This window comes from Passer montanus, unplaced genomic scaffold, assembly GCF_014805655.1.
Source record: "Passer montanus isolate IOZ18808 unplaced genomic scaffold, ASM1480565v1 scaffold10, whole genome shotgun sequence".
In the NCBI taxonomy this organism is placed as follows: Eukaryota; Metazoa; Chordata; class Aves; order Passeriformes; family Passeridae; genus Passer; species Passer montanus.
The window spans coordinates 24559053-24581096 of record NW_024356505.1 but is presented as its reverse complement, the minus strand read 5'-3'; the positions used below and the strand labels follow the sequence as shown (position 1 = coordinate 24581096).

Sequence of the window (22044 nt, the reverse complement as noted above, 5' to 3'; positions counted from 1 at the left end):
TAGATAATTAGTCACAAATGTGTTCCTACTGAAGGAAGCCATCATATCTTCGGACAGATTCCTCATTTCGTCCAACTTTGGATAGACATGGAAGTGTAGAACCTGGCAGGGATTTCATCACAGCAAAAGAATTCATTATTTCTCCTATACCAGCCAGTAATGGATCTGTTTTGCTTTATACCATTTAAATACTTCAACTTTGAACTCTATAATATTATTCTATTATTTTATAGATCCTATTTGAGATAAGAATCTTAAATAGATCCTTAGATCTATCTCAAATAGATTTCATAGATCACTGGTAGTATTATCCATGCTAACAAATATCAGATATGAGAAATTATTTTCTGTCCTTGGAGCCAAGTGCAAAATATTGCATCTACACAGCTGTGCTCTTTTTCATCTGCCCTAAGCAGAGCAACTGCATCTAAATTGTCCATTATGAATGGTACCTAAAGTGCAGTATTTCACCAACCACTTCCAGAGACCCTGTGGAAGGGGCACATGCCAGAAACAACTCAAAGAAAAGCATTAAGCAGCATATAAAACAGAATACCAGTATTCAACCTGTGCTAGGACACTTTCACCTACAAGTCTTCTGGAGGACTATGGTACTGGCACAGTCTCTGTACTAGCATAAAGGCATTATACCTGTGATAAAGATGAAGTTCTTTTTACATATGTTTTCTTTACCTGGTTTTCAGAAGTTTTAAAATGTTGCCTTACTGCAGCTAAAATATCTTCAGTTTCATTCCGTGAAAAATAATAACAGTCTTCATCATGTCTTAAACTAAGCATACTCTGTAGATAAAATTTATAATCCTTATCATTCAAGCTGAATTCTGAAGAACACATATCTCTACGATGAAGAATGTAGTAGAGAAGAATAAGAGAAATTCTCTCAAATACTTCTTCACTGAGATGGTCTTCTAAATCTCCTCCAGTTATCAGTAACAAAGCATCTGGTTCAAGGCACTGTGAAGAAATAAAAATAAATGGAAATTCAACTCAAGTGACACTCTGCCAGACATCTGCAAATACAGACAGGAGGGACAACGAGAGAATACAAGTTCTATATTTAAGGGATCGAACCCTAAACTTCGCAAATGCAGGCTGGCAGAATGGCAGGAGGAGGGGGTAGGTAATTCTTCAGAGTTCTATGGCTTCAAGATCACACCATGGGGTTTTTTCCAGAGCCCCTTTTATTTTTAACGACAATCAAGCGTCCTAGAGATGGCACTTTGAGTAGCCTGGTCTATTGGGAGGTGCCCCTGCTCATGGTAGGGGGAATGGAACTACGTGACCTTTATGGTCCCTTCAAAGTCAAACCATTCTATGATTCTATTCTGTAATTCTACAATTTAGTGGTTTGAGACTCCCTACAATTAGGAATCATTCTGATCAATCATTGTAGAGAGTGAAAACCTTCCACTGGCTTCAGCAGATTATACTTCTGGTTACAAATATATTAGATAAGGGCTAGGCGTATTTATATTTTCATCTGTGCATTCTATATGTGTTTACATTATGAGATAGAAACAGTTGCTGAACTGTAGTTAATTGAGGCTATGTAAACAGAAGTTATACCATATTCAACGCACTGCTGAGAGACATAATTGAGCCTGTAATCACACAGCTATTTTTATGTTTCTCAATGAATTCTGTTAACTGCAACAATGAGATCCAGTGCAGAGCTAGCACAAGGTCTCAACCCCATTTAGTCCTTCAAATGCATTTCAAGAGGGACTGAAATTACATATTCACCCTGTGCAGGCTTTACATCTGAGCACAGATTTTTAATATGTTTAAAACTGTAGACACTAATAGCCAAATTAATTATTTATATACATAAATAAGCTAGATTACAGTATGGTTCACTGTGTCCTTTTCTGCCTTCACTGCTTATTAAGGTCTTTAACTTTTCCTAATTCAGTCTCTGAGAATTAGTCTTTCAACTAGGAGGAGTCTATTCTCTTTTCTGTCCCAAAGACCTCAAGTCAGTCAACCAGCCTTCACGAACACTCAGTAGTAATGCAATAAACATATGGTATGAAGTGGAAAATTTTCAAAAATTTCTGTAAGATTTTAAAATCCACTGAGGATAAATTGCAATCAGTGAGTCCATTGTTTGCTCTCGCAAGGAAGATGACTGAAAAGAAAATTGCTAATCAGAAGGAAGCAGATGCATTGTAAAAGATGCAGTTACTCCATAGTATATGGGTAGCCCATGGTGAGTGATCCTTGAAGCGATATTAAGAGAATATAAAGTGATTAGTCATTAGGTTGGGGTTTTTTTGTTTGTTTTTAGTTTGGGGGGTTTTTTGCTGCTACTATTATTTTTACAGGAAAAAACATCTGTCCTTGATTTAGAAAAGCTAAACAAAAAAAGAAGCCCAAAACTTTGGCACTGAAATCTGAGTTTCTTTCCTTTAAGTGGCCAGAAGTTAAAAAAAAATTTTGCTTACCAATACAAATATATGACTTCTGCTTGCTTAGGAGATAAAAAAAATGTCAGATGCCATTCAACAGTTGCCAGGCCCTGCCCAAAGGTCTTAGGGCCACTATATAACAACAAACCAGAAGACGGTATAAAGAAAATGTTAAAGTTCACTGCTTTTAAATGCCCAATAGAGATATCATAAAAACAATAATTTAAAAAATCTGAAAACAAAGTCGTGGTATAAACCAATCCTGGATTTAGAAGGGAAATTGAATCTGAAATCAATTAGTGATTCCTGGCAAGTATGAGAGAGAAAATGCCAATATAAGGTGGGACATTCTGTTTCAAATTTTTATGAACTTGAAGGATAGTGCTTCTTGCACAGTTTTTGCCATCTTGGTTTACCAAATCTTGTTAAATCATCATGGAAGATTTCAGCACAATACCACGTGGGCACCATGTGACTGAAATGCCACATTTCTCTCAAGGATTTCCTACAGAATACCACGTGCCTGTGGTGCTGGCACAGAAACACTGACAGTGGAGGATGTGTGCAGTGTTTCTGACTCAGATTACACTGAGGAATACCGAAAATGGTGAAAGTCCTCAAAGTCTTCCTATAGAAAATTTCCAAGATGAAGCCTGAACAGAGCAGCAATACTGATCAAAGTAAGCCCCAGGTAAGTTTCTCTTAGATTTTGTCCATCCAAGGACACCAGCAAGCTCTCCAGAAATACATCACAAATACAAGAAAAAAACATGCCCCTAGAAAAGAAAAACAAAAAGGGCAAACAAAAACTTAGTCCCCTCTTTTGTGAAATTTGGGAGGATGTTGTTCATTTTTAGTCTGGGCCTGAATCTGACACATATGTGTTGCCCATGTGTGAATAATCTCCTTCATAAAAAATTATCCATTTAGGAAATGAGAAGCACCTACAACATTTATGTATGAAATTTCACATTTGGGTTCGTATGAAAAATGGGAGCATTTTTAGAAAGGGTTAATAAAGTGAGCAGCTGTCTACTGCACAGGATAAAAAGATTCCCACTTCATTGGCTTGGCAGATTGCTGGAAACAGCACCCTGTAAAAACATTCACCTTTAAGACCATCTTCGTAAATGTGGTATAAAGTGACACTGCTGTATGTAGGTCACTGAACAGTGCCAGAGCCAGAGTAATGAAAGCCAAGGCTGACCAAGCTCTTTGTCGTCCCTTTTAGCTAAGTTGCTCAGTAACACTGTCCCTGTCCTTTCTTCATTGAATCAGGACTGAGTTCTCAAAATATTCTCAAGTAGACAACCAATCCCTCTGTGCAACTGTACCCTGGACTACTTCCAGTTTCAATTTGGATTTGTAGATTCATTGTTCTGCCTTTCATTTTCCTTGACCTGAACTGCTTACAAAACCCTCCCCTTAATCTTGAATATTTCAGTGAAGTGGCACATAAATCTGAGACAATCCTGTCTGGGTTTTATTATTATGAAGTAAAATCCAGAACAACAACAAAAAAGTGGAAGAACTGGTCCCCAGTGTTTACCTATGTCTTTCCACAGTGGAAATCCTGTGCCCCAAATTCAAGCTCATGCTTTTATTGTTAGACCAGGTTTCAGCAGAAAAACTTTTGCTGAAAAACGAACACTTGGGAACTTTAAAAGGAATGTCTGTCATGTGTGGAATATCTTTTCATGAGCTCAAACAATAAATAATAATAATAATTCAAAATGAAACAAAACAGGAACAATTTTTTTTCTGCTGCAACAAGAAGATTTTTACATGTTTAGGTGTCGGATTCAGGACAGTATCACTCAAACAAATGTTAGAACTCACTGATGATCCTGTAAAGATATCCCTCATTAATTGAAGCACTAACCAGATTACAATCCTCTTGCATGCCATAAATCCGCTGTGGGCACTCAGCTCTCTCCAGTAACATTTTGACCAGTTCTCGTGAGTGGTTCATGTGGAGCTCAGTGTTTTCAGCTGAGAGAATGCGTAAAACTTCCACCAGAGAGCCTCTGCTGGGAGGATTGCTGCCATCCTGCCCATGCTCTTCCCCAGGCTGTCCTTCAGCAATGAGCACGCTGAATATGAAAGCAGAACATACCACCCCAAGAGCTGGATGCTTGGTCAGAAAACACATCTCCTCTTCCTGTAGTTTGTGATCTGCACTGAATGTTGGATTGTTGTTTGGGCTGCACAGCTTAACCTGGAAACCTGAAGAATCTGAATGGTAAAGGGAAAAAAACCCAACCCTTTAATTAGTGTTAATGCAATATGTTCGAAAGGATTTATTAATTGGTCGGCTAAGCTGATTTGCAGTGACAAGCTGTTTTTGAACAACAGGGAGCCTGTAAGGGCTTTACAGCATGGAACAGCAGGAAACTAAGACAACCATGGCCTCAAAACTTCTTTAGAATTACCAATAAGAGGTTGTCTCAAAGTGCCCTTCCCTCTTCATAAAAATAAAGTCTATGGCTTTCATTTCAGTGTTATGTTATTGCATTCTCTACTAATTCTTTTCAGTAAGAATAGGAAAATACCATAGCTTTCCTTTTCATTTCATCATGAAAACAGGTTTTTAGTAACAAAAATAGCTGTAAATAAATATTGCTAGTCTAATACTATTATGAATGTGCAGCAATTACATTACATAGCAATAATACAAAGAAGGTTATATTGTCAAAACACTTTACCAACATCACTAAACTCCAGCTATACTGTACAAAAAAAAAGAAGGAACAGGATGTACTTAAAAATTAGTGATCGCTACTCAGATGGAAGAATTACAAATCTGAGGTTATAATTTCACTCAAAGAACTCAGTGAATAAACAAGACAAACAAGCTTAACTTGTTAACGTTAGGTGCAAAAGACATTTTGTACTATAAATCTCTCTTGTTCACAATCCTTCCTAATAAACCACTCCTTCTACTTTAACAGTATTCTATAAAATAGTTTCACTTCTGTTTTCCACAGAAGTTTTGATTTTATTGATGGGCAGATGCTGGCAGTGACATACATATTCAGATAGTAAAGCACATGTTAAACGGCCACATATACATTCATCTTTGAACTGCAATATGATACATGTCTTATTTTAAAGGAAACTCTGTTAACAAATTATTTAAAATTGAAAAAGAATTACTGAATCAAATGGGCATTTAGTCCAAAAAAAGTTAGTATGTTTGTAGATATTAGGAAATCTTTTGGTGTTTAGATATATTTTACTGTTAGGAATATGTATCATAGTTACAAGGATATTATGAGCATTTATTTCTAAATGTTATTTTCTTACCTTCTGAAGGGAAAAAGAATGCTTGAGTATCTAGGTTTGTGGCCTTCTGAATCCTCAGAAGTATTTAGCTGCTGGAAGTCCAATGTTTTTAAAATTCCTTGATGGTGCTCTGGAAGCTGGAGAGGATTAGTTTATTGCTGCCTTGAAAAGTTTTCAGTTGCTATGGAGAGAGCTGCCCTTAAGGTAACAATGGAGGTGGATAGGAATTAGTACATGTTCTTCTTGTACTTGCAAGTTCTAAGCATTGCATTATTGAATTTATTTCACATTTTCTAGTAGTTATCTTTTTATGTAAGCAGTCTATTTTAGAAATACAAGATGTATAAAATCTACAAAAGAATGTATGTCATTATGATGGATAATATATGCAAGCACTCATAACTGTTCTCTGTGTCACTAAATTATTTGATCAATTCTACAACAAATCTCAATTTTGTTTTTTCATAAAAATATTACTACTTTTTGAAAATATGAGAACACAATAGAAATCTTTTCAAGCACATTCACAGAAAAATGATATTTTTTCTTTGCAAAACACTGCCCATAGAAAACAGCCTCTTTCATTCCCACTTATCCTGTGTCACATTTGCTCCAACTGAAAAAGCTGAGATAGCTCAGCCTGTGGTGAAAAAAATTGTCGTCCACCCACTCAGATTTTCCAGAGGGACGCTGTTACAAAGTTGACATTTACATCACCACACGATTACAATATTACTGCACTGGAACTTAGTGAAAACTGTCACAACTGACAGATTTCCACAGAGAGCAGCACACCTCTCATATCATTCTCCCACCTTCCAAACCTTCCGTGCTACTTTGGAGGACTATCATCTCTCAGCTGGCTCAAGAAATCCCATGAAGCAGAAAGCCTGTAGTAATATAAACATTATAATTCTCTTTAAAGCTAGATTAACAAAAAATCCAGGGTTCTAAAATGTCTGTAAGGTGATAAGCTTAAAAGGAACAGCCTTGTTTTAGCAAGACAGAGAACTGACAACTGATGTGGACAATAAAAGAATTCAACTGACAACGCCAGCTTAAGGGAAATACAAAATGCAAACAAATGTTCTCAAAAACAAAAAGTACAAGTACATGTAAAGATTCCTGTGTGATGAAGGCTGAGTATTTTAAAAATCAGTCCTACTTTTAAATATTCTTTTATTTTACTTCATAAATTACAAAAGATATTTATCAATCTAACATTTCTAAATATACCACTTTAAAAAAACAGGAATTACAGAATTTTTTCATAAAAATATCTTTATAGGAATGACTGAAAAGCAGAAACACATGATAATATGCATTTCCTCTGGCTTCCATATAATTTGTTCTGTCAAACAAAGCTAACCATGTCCAGATTTGTTCCACTAATAAAAATAATTCCTCAGATAATGGGGCAATAGCTTCCAGAATTTAACTCTGGGGATTGCTTAATCTCCAAACAAACACAGAATAAGTTTATCTGTATATCATTTGATGTTTTGTGTATAATTACAAATTGAAACTAAGAATTCATTCCATTCAATTAAAGTGTACAAACAGAGGGTGAGTTGTTTCAGTTTACTGAGAAAAGCTAACATTTAAAAACACATTTGATGATTCATAACTATTGAAAGCTTCTGGGAGATTTGCATAATAATACTGGCTACAACTTACTTTAATATTTATATTGCAGAGTGATGATAAAAAAAAGAAAATATTCAGTACATTAAAAAATAACAGATAATTGGTACAGGCTACAATGGCTGATCTGAAAGGGGAATTCACTTCCCTTTCTATAACTAAGTGTTGCAAACCTCTCCTGGCTTGGAAATGAGCTTCTCAGTGGTGGCAAAATCACTGACAGTGACTCAAGGCTCACACTCTGCTTTTACCCTTGACACTGTGTTTTCACAGTCATGCCACTGTCCTTAAAGAGCTATTATGTCTACACGGCACTTGGATTACTTCTTCTGAAGTAATTGCTGGCATTAGTTGCTAAGTCTTTTGTTCAAACCCTTGTGTAGCAGCCTTATTCCCCCACCACTCACCCACCCCAAGGCTGTGCCAACTGATCAAATGGGACCACAACAATTACAGAGATGTGTAGTTAGATGCCTATTAGAAATTTACTGATATACAGAAAAAAAATTATACCATTTAATATCTTAAAACCTCCCAAAGCACCTATTGCTAATATTATAACTCACGTGTTATGACACTAACATTTTGACTCAGATTTTATTGCATGCCTTTTGGACAATTTTGATAAAGTGGAAAAAAACTCCATGAACAGTACTCATAAGCCAGAGACTCTCCATTTACTGGAGAATCACAATATGCATGAAAGAAAACTTTGAGAAGAACTGGAAAACTGGGGTAACTCAGAGTGAAGTACATTACCATTCTAACACGACAATAGACATTCTAAGAGACTCTCTATAGCAAAACCAAAGGTAGGATGAATTTTCATATAAAATAAACAATTTTTAAAAATATTATTCCATTTTACAATTATTTACATACCTTGGCCTGCTAAAGCAAGGATCTGAGATTAAGAATTGTCAGGGAAAAAAAAATCAATATTTTAAAATTAGTTTGAACAATTACCATGCTGGGGTACTTGCAAGAAAGCAACTAATTGCTGACAGGCATAGGTGTATGACCTGGAGAAAAAAGTAAAAGAAGAAATAAGATGAAAAGAAGAGTGACAAAAATGTGAACTTCTCAAAACTCTATTTCATTACCAGATTCATGATCCCAGAAAACTGCATATACTTTTTTTTCACCACAAATACAATCTTTTCTGATTTAGAAAGCTCGTACAGCAGCAACTTATGGTCTTAGTGAAAAGGAATGAAGACAATTTAGAAATGGCATAACTAGACATAGAACATACAGCAAGCCTCTCTAGTTGCAGGGGTTTAGTTAGTTACTTTTAATTTTAAGTGAGCCAGTAAGACTAACTGCAGCTTATTTGGCTTCTCCCACCTTCACCCTTGCTGTGGGAACAAAAGCAAGTTGCCCATTCACAAATGCCATGGATAACTGCACTCTGCAATTTACTGGGTTTCAAATGATTGATGAATAAATTGTGTAGGAATAGGAACTCTATTGAGGACTCACTCTGAGATGACAAGGGCATTTTCACGAGCCCTACCAACATGACAAGTGGCTTTATTTTATTTTTACAGTGGAATGGGAGAGGATGTAGGCATAATTTTAGCAAGACCCCTGCTGAACTCCACATCATACTGGGTAATGCAGCTATATAACTCTTATTCCTTCAATGCTGTGTAACTTGTTTTGATGGACTAAGCAAATGCATTTTCTTCCTTTTTACTAATGGCAGCAATTATGGCAAACAGAAGAGAATCTTCTGGCACTGCAGCTTTCCTCCATGTTATTAATGTGATGTGTGCACATTGTATAATTACAGCCATAGGCAGTATATTGACATATGAAAGAACTACATTTTGCATGTAATTTGTAGAATTTCAATACATAAAGTATCTTTGCCAATGTAATGCCAGAGTGCTGTAATAAAAAATGTCAGTACTATAAAATTACCATAGTCAACTAAGCTTTTTTTGGCATCACATGCCAATCTTAGCAGTATCACATATATTAAGGTTGCCAATGAATTAAAATAAATTAATATTACTGAAATTATCTGAATTACATGTATTATCAGATGTATATGTATATATATATATGTCTGGAACAAATCTTGTTTTAGTTCAGGATTACAAAATTCACTTGTTAGCAGAAAGTTTTTCAAGACAACCTGGAAATCTATTTACATTAAAGTAGAGTAGCAAGAAAGAAGTTACAGATTAGTATACACTCTAGGCCAGCAAATCCTTTTACATTTTAAGAAATATAGACCCAGAGGTGCCTTCTCACATATTACAGAATTAAGGTGACATTTATTGTGCTAAAACATTACTGTCATGAAAACTGTTTTGAAATTAAACACAAGTCTTCATTTATATGGAAAGTGTGATTTAAAAATTATTAATTGCCTCCGACTACAGACTTCTCCCCACACAATCTCTATACTGCTCTGCCTTGTTGTGTTTAAAACAAAACAAAGAAAACCAAAATACATTTGGATATAGGTATAACCATCAAGACTATTCAGTGATAGCAATTATTACAATGAACTTTGTCAGAACAGGAGATATTAGTATTTTGGGTATGATAAAAAGGTTTCATAAATATGAATATAATGTTGCTCATTTTTTTGCTTAACACATAGGTAAAAAATTGTACTTGTATTTATTGTTCTTGTACCTTTTGTGAAGGTATCTAAACATTAAAGTAAAGCTACTAGACCACCATGTCAGCTTCAGTTATCTCACCTCCTGTTATACCAACGAGATGCAGAAATCAATTTCTAAACTTTTCACTGCCTATTGTATGGTTTTCTTCTGCAGTATTATCAGACTGTTTATGTATGATGTTTCTTTTTTTTTTGTTCCTTTAGGTTTCCAAAGAAACTGGGCTCAAAAACTGAGTTGATCTTACTAAGAGTGTGTTACCTAATGCAAAGCATTTACAGTCTTATTATGTATGTTGAACTATTAATTTAAATATCCCAAGTGAAATAGTGTGTAGTACTACAGCACAGAACACTGATATTTCAATGAAAAAAATAGAGTTCAAAACTGAAAAACAACCTTTTGAAAATTATACTGTTCACCTTGTAGGAAATTGACATATATTGTATGTTGCATCTTTTTAGTCATTGACTTCTGACCCCAACATACTTATTGTTTTCCTTTCCTACTGATACTTATCACCTTATCCTTGAAAACCACTCAAATGTTCTTTATGTACTTGTGTATTTTTTCTTTACATAAATATTCATAAAATATTTGTTAATAATTTTTACTATCAGAGAAATTGAGATAACAAGTGATTACTCATTTTTTAAACTATGACTCAGTTTTCAGTTCTAAAGAAATTCTCACAATACAGAAGAGTAATTTCAGGCAAAAGTCTGTTGTCTGAGAGATGACTGCTTTTCAAGGTCTTCTAGTCTACCTCCAATAAAAGAAAACTATGTAAGTTTTTTAGGCATGAATACAAGCCAGAATAAGAGGAGAGAGTCTATTTCCATCTCTTTGTCTTAAATTCAGGAAGTGCATAAGTGGTACCAACAGTAAGAAGAGTTTACAGAATATTTGACTGATTAGATGGGCTTCAAGTAACAGATGCTGAAGCACCTTATCCTTGAAAACCACTCAAATGTTCTTTATGTACTTGTGTATTTTTTCTTTACATAAATATTCATAAAATATTTGTTAATAATTTTTACTATCAGAGAAATTGAGATAACAAGTGATTACTTTTTTACATTTTTTAAACTATGACTCAGTTTTCAGTTCTAAAGAAATTCTCACAATACAGAAGAGTAATTTCAGGCAAAAATCTGTTGTCTGAGAGATAACAAGAATACTGAGAAGAAAAAAAAAAAAGGAAAATCATAGAATGGAAGAACAATGAAAGAACCAGTATTGATGGAAAAAGAAGTAGCCAAATGCAAATTTCACTGCATGACAGTGACTTTACTTCTACCTTTATTAAAACTACTGACAAACCACTATTTCTCCTCTGTAACCTGGTATATTCATTGTTCGAAGGCTTGGTAACAAGAATACTGAGAAGGGAGTTCATAATAAGAAATGACTGTACTTTATGAAAGAAATATTTTCACTTTTAAAATAATTGTTTCTCTCTACTGTTTCTAAAATAATTGTTTCTCCATACCATACCAGTATATGAATACCAGTATTCACAATAAATGCACACATGCAACCATTGGATTCTGAAGTAAATGCTTGCTTTTTTCTAACCTATAAGAAAATACAAAATTAACTACTATTCTAATTTTGCAAATACAGTTTGAGTTAAACATACCATATATCCTTGTAGAATTGTTCTATGCAATTTAGGAACAATTATTTTTTTATCACAAGAGGACACAATGTTCATTCTGCTCAGTGTCGGCCATAGAATTCTTTGTATCACTAGCTCCTAGAAAAGAATTGTTGTAGGCATCTGTAGGTATCAAGTGTTAGTTCAGTGGCCAATCCACTTCCATCGGTTACTGTAGCCTTTAGTTTGAATTAAGCTGTATAAATTTTGGTGGGTCTATAGCAACTATAATTTTAGAAAATCCTGAAATGTTATCATCAAAGCACTATGCTAAAGACAAGCTCAGCTTAAAGTTAACAAATGGATTAAAATGAGGTAAAAAGAGCGAGAGCTAGAAATCCACACAAGTGTAAGTTATATCTTAAAAAGCAAAACAGGGAAAATCTGCAGCACAGGGAAAATTTGGTAGCAATACTCTCTCTGTGAAGATTTTTCAAGCCTTTCCTTCTGCTGAACAAATTCTCCCAAAAGTACAGAAATAAGATTTATCTTCTCCTTTGCTCCTCATGTCTCTTCTCTATAGATAAGGACAAGAAAAAAAAATGTTACAAAAAGAAAAAAGATAATTCAGGTAGTCTTGAACTGCAGTCCATGCTAACTCTTTTCTAAGCAAGTGCTTGTATTCTGATTTAGCAGTGAGCAAGCTCTCGTGTGCTACAGATTTATACTGAAGGGCTCAATGTGAGCAGCTTGTGAAAGTAGAAACTTTCCTGGAGCTGAGGGTCTACTACAAGCAACTTACCTGTTTAGTATAACACTAACCAAGCCTCCTGCAGCTCTGATTTTGCTGTGGTTCTTGTTCCCACGCTACCTTCCACATACTTGGAAATAGATTTTAAAGTATTCAAGAATAAAGCTTATTCTAATCGCCCTTTCCCCACTGCCTTTCTTAAATATACACACACATCCAACAGAGGAATTTGAAAAACCATAATTATAAAGTGTAATCTTAATTTTCACATTTTATTTAGATGAATTTAAAGTAAGCAATTATTAACAATTGGATATGCTTTCTTACATTCAACAATATACAATCGGCAACCCAGTGTGAGATTTGAAGTAGCCAAATAGAACAAGTCAATGGCTGGCACTCATAAGCTAGAAAAATAAAGCCTAAGTGGATTAGTATGCAGAGCATTAGGGCATTGAAGTAATTTTCAAAATTAACTCCCTACAAGGAGAGCTGGGGGATTTTTTTTACCAGAATTTTATGTTTTTTTAAAAATCTTTTTTCTGCAGAAGCCTTGAAAAGAACTAAAGAGGAAACAGAGGCAATTTAATGTAAGAGGAAGATAACTGAGTCTCCTCATAAACCAGTGACAAAGTGAAGAAAAAGGGTAGTGTGAGTCTGTATGTACACTCAGATAGATGGATAGATCCAATGTACTGGGTTTCCTCCCCATCTTCTGAGTGATGACTCATTGCACTCTTTCTATGCCTGCTTTTGAGGGACATGCAAATAAACATTGCCAATTAAAGTCAATAAATGACACTGGTATATTGGCTAACTTCACACTTTTCTGTGTATATATTAACTTCAGTTTGCTCTCTTATTGCAGGAAGCAATCTGAGATAGATACACCTGCCAAAGACTACCTTTACTGTCATTGAAAGAGGAATTTACATGCTCGTGAGAGGGGGAAAAATAGACACCTTTCCCTTTGGCATGCTCCTTTATGTAATCTCTTCTTTAACATATTGATAAAGCTGAATTATATCTTTCAGAATGCAAATTTCTAGCTTTATGACAACGAATCAATTATTTAAAAATCTACAAACTTTACTGTAAAGCTGACACCCTTTACCTGCCTACAACTCTCTGGTCTCCAATCTGAACATTTTCTGTAAAAGCAGAGTTCCAAAAAGCCTTTTAAAATATGCATGGAAACCACTAATTCTCTTTCACCATGTTTTTTATAAAAAAAAATACTTTTCAACCATTATTATTCATAATTGAGTATAGTTCTTCATTATTTATCTTCTCTCTTTCTTTTACCTTCATTTTCCACCCTCATTTTAAAAAGGAGGGGGTTTTGCCTTTTTTCAGTGTCATCTCCTGAATAAATGAGGCTAAAGCTGACAAGATTTGTGTGTGTAGTTAAGATGGGTTTTATCTAAATTTGCAGTATATGCAAGTATCTGGACCAGTCATCCTAGGATCCCCGTACAGTCATTACAGAGTGAGGCATTTTGAGAGGCAGTTTGTCAGGCCTATTCCACACCAAACTTTTGGATGAGAGGAATTGCACTGTAGCCTCTGTAATTATAACATCCTTGACAGCTAAAAGAGCCTTGAGAGATTTTTTTTGCTGTAGACATCTGTACTATTAATTACATTTTGCCAGTTAAATCCCTCCCTGTCCCTGTATGAATTCCCTTACTCCTTTCATCTCAGTAAGTTATTAACAATTTTACTACTTCTAAATATATCTGACAGAAGAGCAAAAATATCCAAGATTCCGACAAGTTTTATGCAAAACAAGGACTAGAAAAAGTATTCTACTGGTACCTACATGCAGGAAAGCTGCAGACATAGGTCTTAGCTATAGACAAGAAATAAACAAAAAGAAATGCTATGAAAACCAAAAACCATGCTATTAAAAATGAATCCAAATAAGAGATTCAAAGCCATTGTACACAAACATCTTCATTGCATCTGATACTTGTTTAATTTATAAAGGCTTTCCAATATTTTTATATTCATGAAAAAGAATTCAGTGATTGTGAGGGAGTCTAACAGGATGTTGACCACTAGTATGTAATGAAGCAATCTCTAATAAAATGCATCTGTAGAAGCAGCAATTTATGATCTCAGGGGAAAAAAAAGTCCAATTGCTAGTTGAGAACCAGATCTCATATGATTTTTTCAAAGGAAAATACAAATTCTACAGGGTAGAAAGTTCAGGGAACTTTCTGTGAAGTGAAAACCACAGTAATTCAAGCCCAGAAGTTAGAAACTATGTATGAAAATAATTTTCTCTTATTAATGACAATAAACGCTGACATCATCATTAAGAAGACAGAAATAAAGGATTAACTCTGTTTTCTTTTAGCAGAGTTTTTAATTTTTTTTTACTATTTGAGCTATACTGTATTAGAGATTATAAAAGTAGGCATGCTGCAACCACCTCCTTGCTACTCAGTTTTACTACTGCTGCCCTCTGCTGCATGGAACAGTTTCCATGTGTCTCCATTTCATATTAAGCTGGTGAATGACTAGTTTTAGAGGTAGATGTTTAAGTGCATATGCCAGATTGCTTTTGTTTATTTCTCTAACTTGCAATGAAGTTTATTTGGCAGCAGAGGAATGTGAATTTTACAGTAGGACTCAGAACTGTCAAAGTAAATAAATTATTATCAAAGATGATATATTATACAATGAAGAAATATATTCTCAATTTTGTTTTGCAAAGTAGATTGACTTACTTCAAGAGATATTTTATCTCAAACATGCTTCAATATTCATGACATTAATGTTAATGTCTTTTTAAATGTCATCTCTCAATGAATGTTATAAATGAGGATGCAGTAAGAACAGAAGATGCAACATGAACGGTCTATGAACAGTCTACAGGACAGTTTGTTCCAACATTTCTCTTTCTTTTTTTTTTTTTTTAAATCCATCTATCCGTCTGTACATTTCAGAAGAAAGTGCTACTCTTCTATACCATACTCCCTATTACCTGCAAAGATGTGACTTGCACTGCAAGGTAGCCCAGTCACATTGTGACATAACATAGCTTTGAAAACACATCCTCAAATGGGTACATATCCAACTACACTTGCATTTATCCAATAAAATCCATAAACAATTATGTGATGATTGTCACAGATTCTTAACAATATCCTAAAAATGAAACATTTTTATTTTTACAGCAGAAACTTTATCTTAGGCACATATTCACAAATTAGCCATATTCACAAATTAGCCATATTCACAAATTATGGGACATGTTTTTTTCTTCCTGTGCATTTTCTGAAACATCCATGGTTTTGCTGAAAACTCAGCAAAAGTCCATGGCTTTTGTCCATTTTACTCTGTTCCATAAGTATTTGCAGTATTTTAAATTATTTTTCAACTGGAATAAGCAACAAGTTCCAAGGCATGGTAGAGAAGGATGGAAAGTGAATTTAAAGGAATAAGCCAGAGCAGAAGACTGTAAGGACTAAGAAAAGCTCTACTGGCCTTAAGCATTGCTTTACCTTGCTCAGCATTATATCACAAGAGGAAATGCTATTTAGACAGGGCATGCAAGCCCAACACTGTTTGGGGTACATTCCCCTCACAGGTAGCACATGCAGTCATTAGAATGAGCTGTTAGAGAGCACACCCATGATTGTTGCCTTTCGTAAATGCTCATAAACATTTTCCACACATTTAGCTAATGCATCTTGGCACTGCCTTCATAACATCCTGTGATAAAATATTTTTTAAATTCCCCACGTTGTGTGTAAAATAGGATTTTCTTTTGTCCCTTTAAAATCAATTTCCTCTTAACTTCTCCTTACTAAATTTTTAGGATATTGTAAAATTAAATCAATAACAGTTCTGTACCCATTTTATTCACAACCTTCCTGATTTTGTAATCATTACCCATATCTCTCGTCAGCTCATCAGCTTTTTCCAGTTCAGCTTTAGGTATTTTCCTTACATTTTCTATCACTAAATAATGCTTTCCTCTGTATACATTCAAATCCTGTGTCCTTCCCATTTCAAAAAATAGTCAAGATGTGAGTAGGATACTACACTCCTCATAGCAGAAATTGCGTGTACTTATGTTGGCTTTTTTAGCAGAACTAGCAGAACCTTTTTTTTTCTTGTATTTCTAAGCCAGTACTAATAACAAGTATTTGATTTAGTTTATCACCTTAATACAATACAGCTCCTGGAATCATACTGTTTTGTAGGTCATCTTAACATTGGTATCAATGCATAAAGTCAGTAACCTGCAGCAGTTGTCATTGTTCTCCCACATGTTCTGCAAGGTGCCTGGTTCTAAAAATCAAAAGAAAAATTGGAGCACATGTGAGGACGAGGTAGATAAGTATAGCATGATGGCACTAAAGTTTACGGCTAGCGAAGGTGAGGGGAGGAAAACACCTACTTTTCTTTCCAAGAGTCCTGTCTTACAGCATTGTGCATTGCAATCAGAAGTTACAAGGAGATGCATCTTGCTGCTGACATGGGAGTAAGCTCTATGGAGTCACCTGGTGACTAGTTAAGCATTTTACAGGAATTTACTCCAACTACACATAAACATTGCATGGATTTACCAGATTTGCACATAAACTGCATCCTGTATTCCTCAAGAAATCTTGTTTCTAAGCATTTTCTTTGTGTCTAGGGGCACATTCTCTGTGAGCTACTCCCAATGCCGTGCCTAATGTACCCCAGGACACAGCTGGCCCTCCTGGCTGCCAGGGCACTGCTGACTCATGTTTAACTTGTCATTGTTAAATTGCAAGCTAAATGGTATCCGTGTTGCACTTAAGAAAATACCATGTCCCCATATTGAAACTATTAAGTTAAACTGCTTACTTTGAAGCTGTTTGCATAAATATAATTTTCCTTTTATGTTACAGTCTTTCAGATTTCAGCTAGTTCTGTATAAAGTTCTGTATAGTTCCGCTTTTGTTTTCTTCTGGCTTTTTTAGCAATAGAGGCCATTTTCAACAGACAAGTTAATTGAAAACACCATTAGTCTAAAATAAAAAGAAATTAAACAGTCTAAGTAGTGATGCCGATAAAGGCTTGAGGAATGCTCCACAAATAAGGGAGTTAGAGCACCCAAGGGTGTTTAGAGCTATTACCCATTGCACCAAGCACCCAACAAAGCTTCTTTGATTAAGATTAGTCTAATACTCTCCAAGATCTCTAAGCCTGTACCTAAACAGAAACTGCCTAAACTAGGAAACGCTGGACATATATACAGACACACCCTACCTTGTCAATCCTGGCTGATTCTGTTGGTTAGGACTGCTAGGATGCACTATACTACTTCCAGTAATCAGATAATTCAGCAAAGAGCTGCTGTGGAGGGACTCAGTGTGAGGAAAGACTAAATAAATATACTAACTTCCCTTGGAGACTCAGGTATTATTCTCTTTTTCATCAGCCTGGTTTCAGGTGGTGTTTATGAGAGGTGGGACAGTTGAACTGACTGTGCTGACACTGGCAGCTGCAGGAGCAGCGCTGCACACGAGAGCAGACGTGCCTTGTCACAGGGATTTGCAGAGGTGTGGCAGTGAGGGTAGTGCCACACGCTAGTACAGTGAGCATGCTACCACTGCGAGGTAAGGCTGCTTGAAGGTGCTAACTTTGAGCGTACACACCAAGGCAGCCTTTGTCCTGTCAGCCTGCCTAAAACACAGTCCTTACCCATATAAAGGCATTAGCTGGTAGTTTCCTTACAGTCCTGCTGCTCTCAATTATCTGTATGAGAAAATACTGTTCATTTGGCTATTGACTGAGAAAATCCTTTTCTGTTTGGGATGCATGGGGGTCATCACTGATGAAATTTTTAAGGTTCCATTCATCAAGAAAATGGCCTCTAGTGCTTTTAAGTCTGATGTCTTCTTACAGTGGCTACAACATAGACTGCTCTGTAACAGCACACAATTCCAGCAGCTCAAAGAGGAATCCGACCTTATTCAACTGCAGGAAACTGAACAGAAGATTTGTACACTTTGACTCATTCCATGATGTGTTATTTAAATATTCCTATCAAGTAAGAGTTTTTGCATTTCAATTTCTAGCCTTAGCTATAACTCAAACTGGGAACTCATCCAGGATACTGCCCAAGGCTGAGATCTTAAACTGATGTGTAAAACACCTCCGTAAGTGGTTAGTTTAGTTAAGAATCCATTTAATTTGATAAGAATGGAGCTCTTAAATCATGCATCACAAAGGACCATACATGAAACATTAAGGATCACAACAGCATAATAAAAAATATTATCAAGACAAAGAATTCATTATCTTGATTATATATTATTGTACAAATATGCAAGACAGCTGCAACACTAGCACTAAAACCTACCAAGCTTTCATTCTTGATATGGTAAGTGAGCTTATGAATATTCATTAATTCTAACTTGCAGTGATTCCACAGTTCATTTGCCAGCTATGTGATTTGCAACATTGCCATAAAAATACAGATTATAGAAAACATCAAAGAAAACTTCCCTTCTTCCCTTCAAATTTCTCTTCTTTCTACATTTTCTCTTACTCCCTATGCAGCAGTTAAGTACTATACTGAAGATCCTGCTCAGATTTAAATTCATGTCCTTTTGAACAGGGAAAGAACCAGACCACAAGGGAAGTTTATCCTTTAGAGCTCTTTGTTATTTGTATATATACTTTTTTTCTGATTCATCACAGTTTAGAGAACTGGATTTAAATTTTTTGCTTAAAAATATGACACTTTCAATTGTCCATAACTTATCTACTACAAACATAAACAAAAGATGAAACAGTAAAATTACTGAACATTCCAAGTGCTGTACCTATAACTTTTCATAATGATTGTTTAATCTTGGCAATAATTCTTGATCACTTTCTTAATAGTTTAATATAAAGTTCTGGATTAATGTTTAATATAGGAAAAAAGTCCTTATAATAAAAATTAAAATGTACAACTAGATAATAAGTGACTTCTACTATATAATTTGAAAATATTTCCATCCAGAAGTTATTCATTGGTGAAATAAGTCATCATAGTTTGTTACCACAGTCTTCAACAATGTTTGTTTTAATAATAAATTGTGGGATATGCACACAAGATAAAATCACTGAAACCTTTGCTGAATTTATAAGACCATAATGGATTTCCCTGATAAAATTTGCGTAAGTGCAATATATGCCATTCCAAAACCAATTTAAAAACAGAAAATAACTCACTGGTTGGGACTGACATTTGCTATGAAAAATCCATCACAAAAGATGTATCAAATTCCCCTGACACACTTTCTCAAGGAAAGAAAGATAAAAGTACATCAGCTAGATGGTTGATTATTGGTGGACTTGAATCCACCAATTCACCTCCTCTATCATATTTCTGTAGGGCTCCAGTCCTGCCAGTTACTGCATGATGTGCAGCATAGAGCATTTTCCTAGAGTGAGCAGAGCCTACATATGAGCACAAATAAATACAGTTTGCATCAGGCATAATAAATCCAGCTTACATTTTCAGCAGCAGTGACATTCAAAAAATTTCTCAGGAAGCAGCTGCACATGACTACAGGCTCGTTTACATGTAGCACTCTTATGTCAGTTTTGAAAGTGATATTTAAACTGGTTTCACTAAAGCTGAAGAAAAAATGTTGAAGTATAATTTGTTGGAAACTTCATATTTTGATTTTAAACTGACTAAAAGTCAAGTTACATTTTAATGACTATGAGTGTATCCACAAGGCACACATCTCTGAACAATTGATATGGTGGCTGAATGGATGGTGGTTGGAAGGCTGCTATCTTGAAAAGCATTATTAGTTGCCCTGTCCTAGCTCTTTGTAGGTTAAGCATCCAGCATTCCGGGCATCCTAAGATTTGAGGGACAAAGTATTTCCAGCATGCTGCACAGATAAACACAGTGCTGGAAGTTCATTACTTAGTCACAAAGCAAGATTAAAGGATATTTTTAATCTAAGTGAGAAGGAACAACAGGCCCATGAAGGAAATCCTGCAGGAAATAAGAGCATATTTCTGAAAAAAAGCGGATGTTACAAGAACAAAGCAGGAAGACAGTTTAATGTGTTTCTGTTATTGATGGTAGTGGAAAAATATGTAATCTCTGTAAAATAATCAAAAGATATAGTAGAAGAATAGCTTGACATGAATTGACTCAGATCTAAGTCATACAATCTGGTCTCTGATTAAAGAAGGCAATTATCACGCTGTTTTCTGACCTTGGAATCTTCTAATCACTTGTGTTATATAAATGTGTATTTGAATACAAGCAAGTTGGCATAGCCCTACATACTGGCTAAGCATCTGGACCAATGGAAAAGTATCAGCGGAATCACAGAACCACAGAAGAGTTTGGGCTTGAAAGGACCTTGAAGATCCTCTAGTTCCAACTGCCCCATCATGAGCACTACATCAAGTTAAACACTCAACATCTTCAGAATACCAAACATATGGATTTCTGCTCATGTTGTGAGCTCCTACTAAAGCACTGGTATGAAATTCCTCAAGATAGTCTCTTAGTAAACAGAGCTGGAAGTCATCCCAGATGAAGTACATATGTGGTTTTTAGTGTTACAGAAAGTGTCTTTTTGCTAGTCAGTAAAATCTATCTCTGTGAATGATTCCATACAAATAAACAGTTCATATTTCAGGCTTGTTTTCAAATGCTGGAAAACCATTACATAAGCAAGCATGGAACTTCAACGAGTATTTTCTGCAGCAGAATACATTTAGCAATGTCTTATGAAAACATAAAATTTTCTTTTCCAAGACAAAATAAAACATTTCTATTAACTGTCAGAATTCCTGACAAAGGAAAGTTAGCTGAGTATTTCAGACAGTAAAGAAACACTTCAAAGGAATCACCCCAGTGGATACGTGTGTGAGAGAGAGAAATACATTTCATAGCTAATGTTGCTAATTTTAGCTGTCACTGAACTTACAGTTTAGTTTGACTTTCGTAGCACTAAATTTAGTTTCCATTTTATTATGTCATAGCTCAGCAGTGGAAAAATCTTCTGCAGGTATCCATACTCAAGCTCTAGTTCTGGCGACCACGAATACATGTGAATCATCAGTAAGCACAATCACTACCTCTTTCTTCCAGGTGATTTAGGACTCTGAATAGGGTATGATCTACAGTCTCCCCATTTACTCGATCTTTCCAGTATTTTTTAGGCCTCATCTTCCAATACAAACCCCATATTTACTGTTCTATAAGTTATTATAGGTATCTCCTAATTCTTTCTTTATTACTGTTTCTATCAGTCTACCTTACAAAAAATTAGATTAGCCATCTTAAAGTACTCAGGAAACACAGAGCTTGTTTTAGAGACTGATTTGTGTCTTGCTATTCCCTATTCTTCTGGCATTGGTAATGTTTTCAATAAGAGATTATGCAATAGAGCAAACAGTAATTTCTAGTTCTTTCAGAACAACTTTTAGGATACTTCTTGAATTTTTTTTTTCTTAACATATGTAAAATTTGAGGAGAATGTAATTAATGTCAGAATGACCTTCACCCAGCACAACGCTTACATGGCCTTGTGTTCTTAGGATGGATTAGCCTTCTGTTGTGAGCTTTTGATACAAAAAGCAGATATGGACATGCACATATGCTGTCTACATGACTACCCACCCATACAATAAACATTGTGCAGATAACTGAATATTCTTGCTTCATTTGAAGTCTCTCAATCT

General features: G+C 35.2%; 1 protein-coding gene across 3 annotated transcripts in view; it reads right to left on the bottom strand.

Annotated features, from left to right (window-relative positions):
- SLC39A12 (solute carrier family 39 member 12) overlaps nucleotides 1-6559 on the bottom strand; it is a 37799-nt gene extending 31240 nt beyond the window's left edge. Inside the window, exons 1-4 of one of the 3 annotated variants that reach the window (XM_039713265.1) lie at nucleotides 6530-6559; nucleotides 5736-5912; nucleotides 4312-4664; nucleotides 694-975 (exon numbers count right to left, since the gene is read on the bottom strand). In XM_039713265.1, the coding sequence (XP_039569199.1) occupies nucleotides 694-975; nucleotides 4312-4581 (552 nt within the window). In that variant the 5' untranslated portion in view covers nucleotides 4582-4664; nucleotides 5736-5912; nucleotides 6530-6559. The remainder of the gene's footprint in view (nucleotides 1-693; nucleotides 976-4311; nucleotides 4665-5735; nucleotides 5913-6529) is intronic. The other 2 variants (XM_039713258.1, XM_039713249.1) reach the window with 2 other exon arrangements.
- Nucleotides 6560-22044: the final 15485 nt, after the last annotated feature.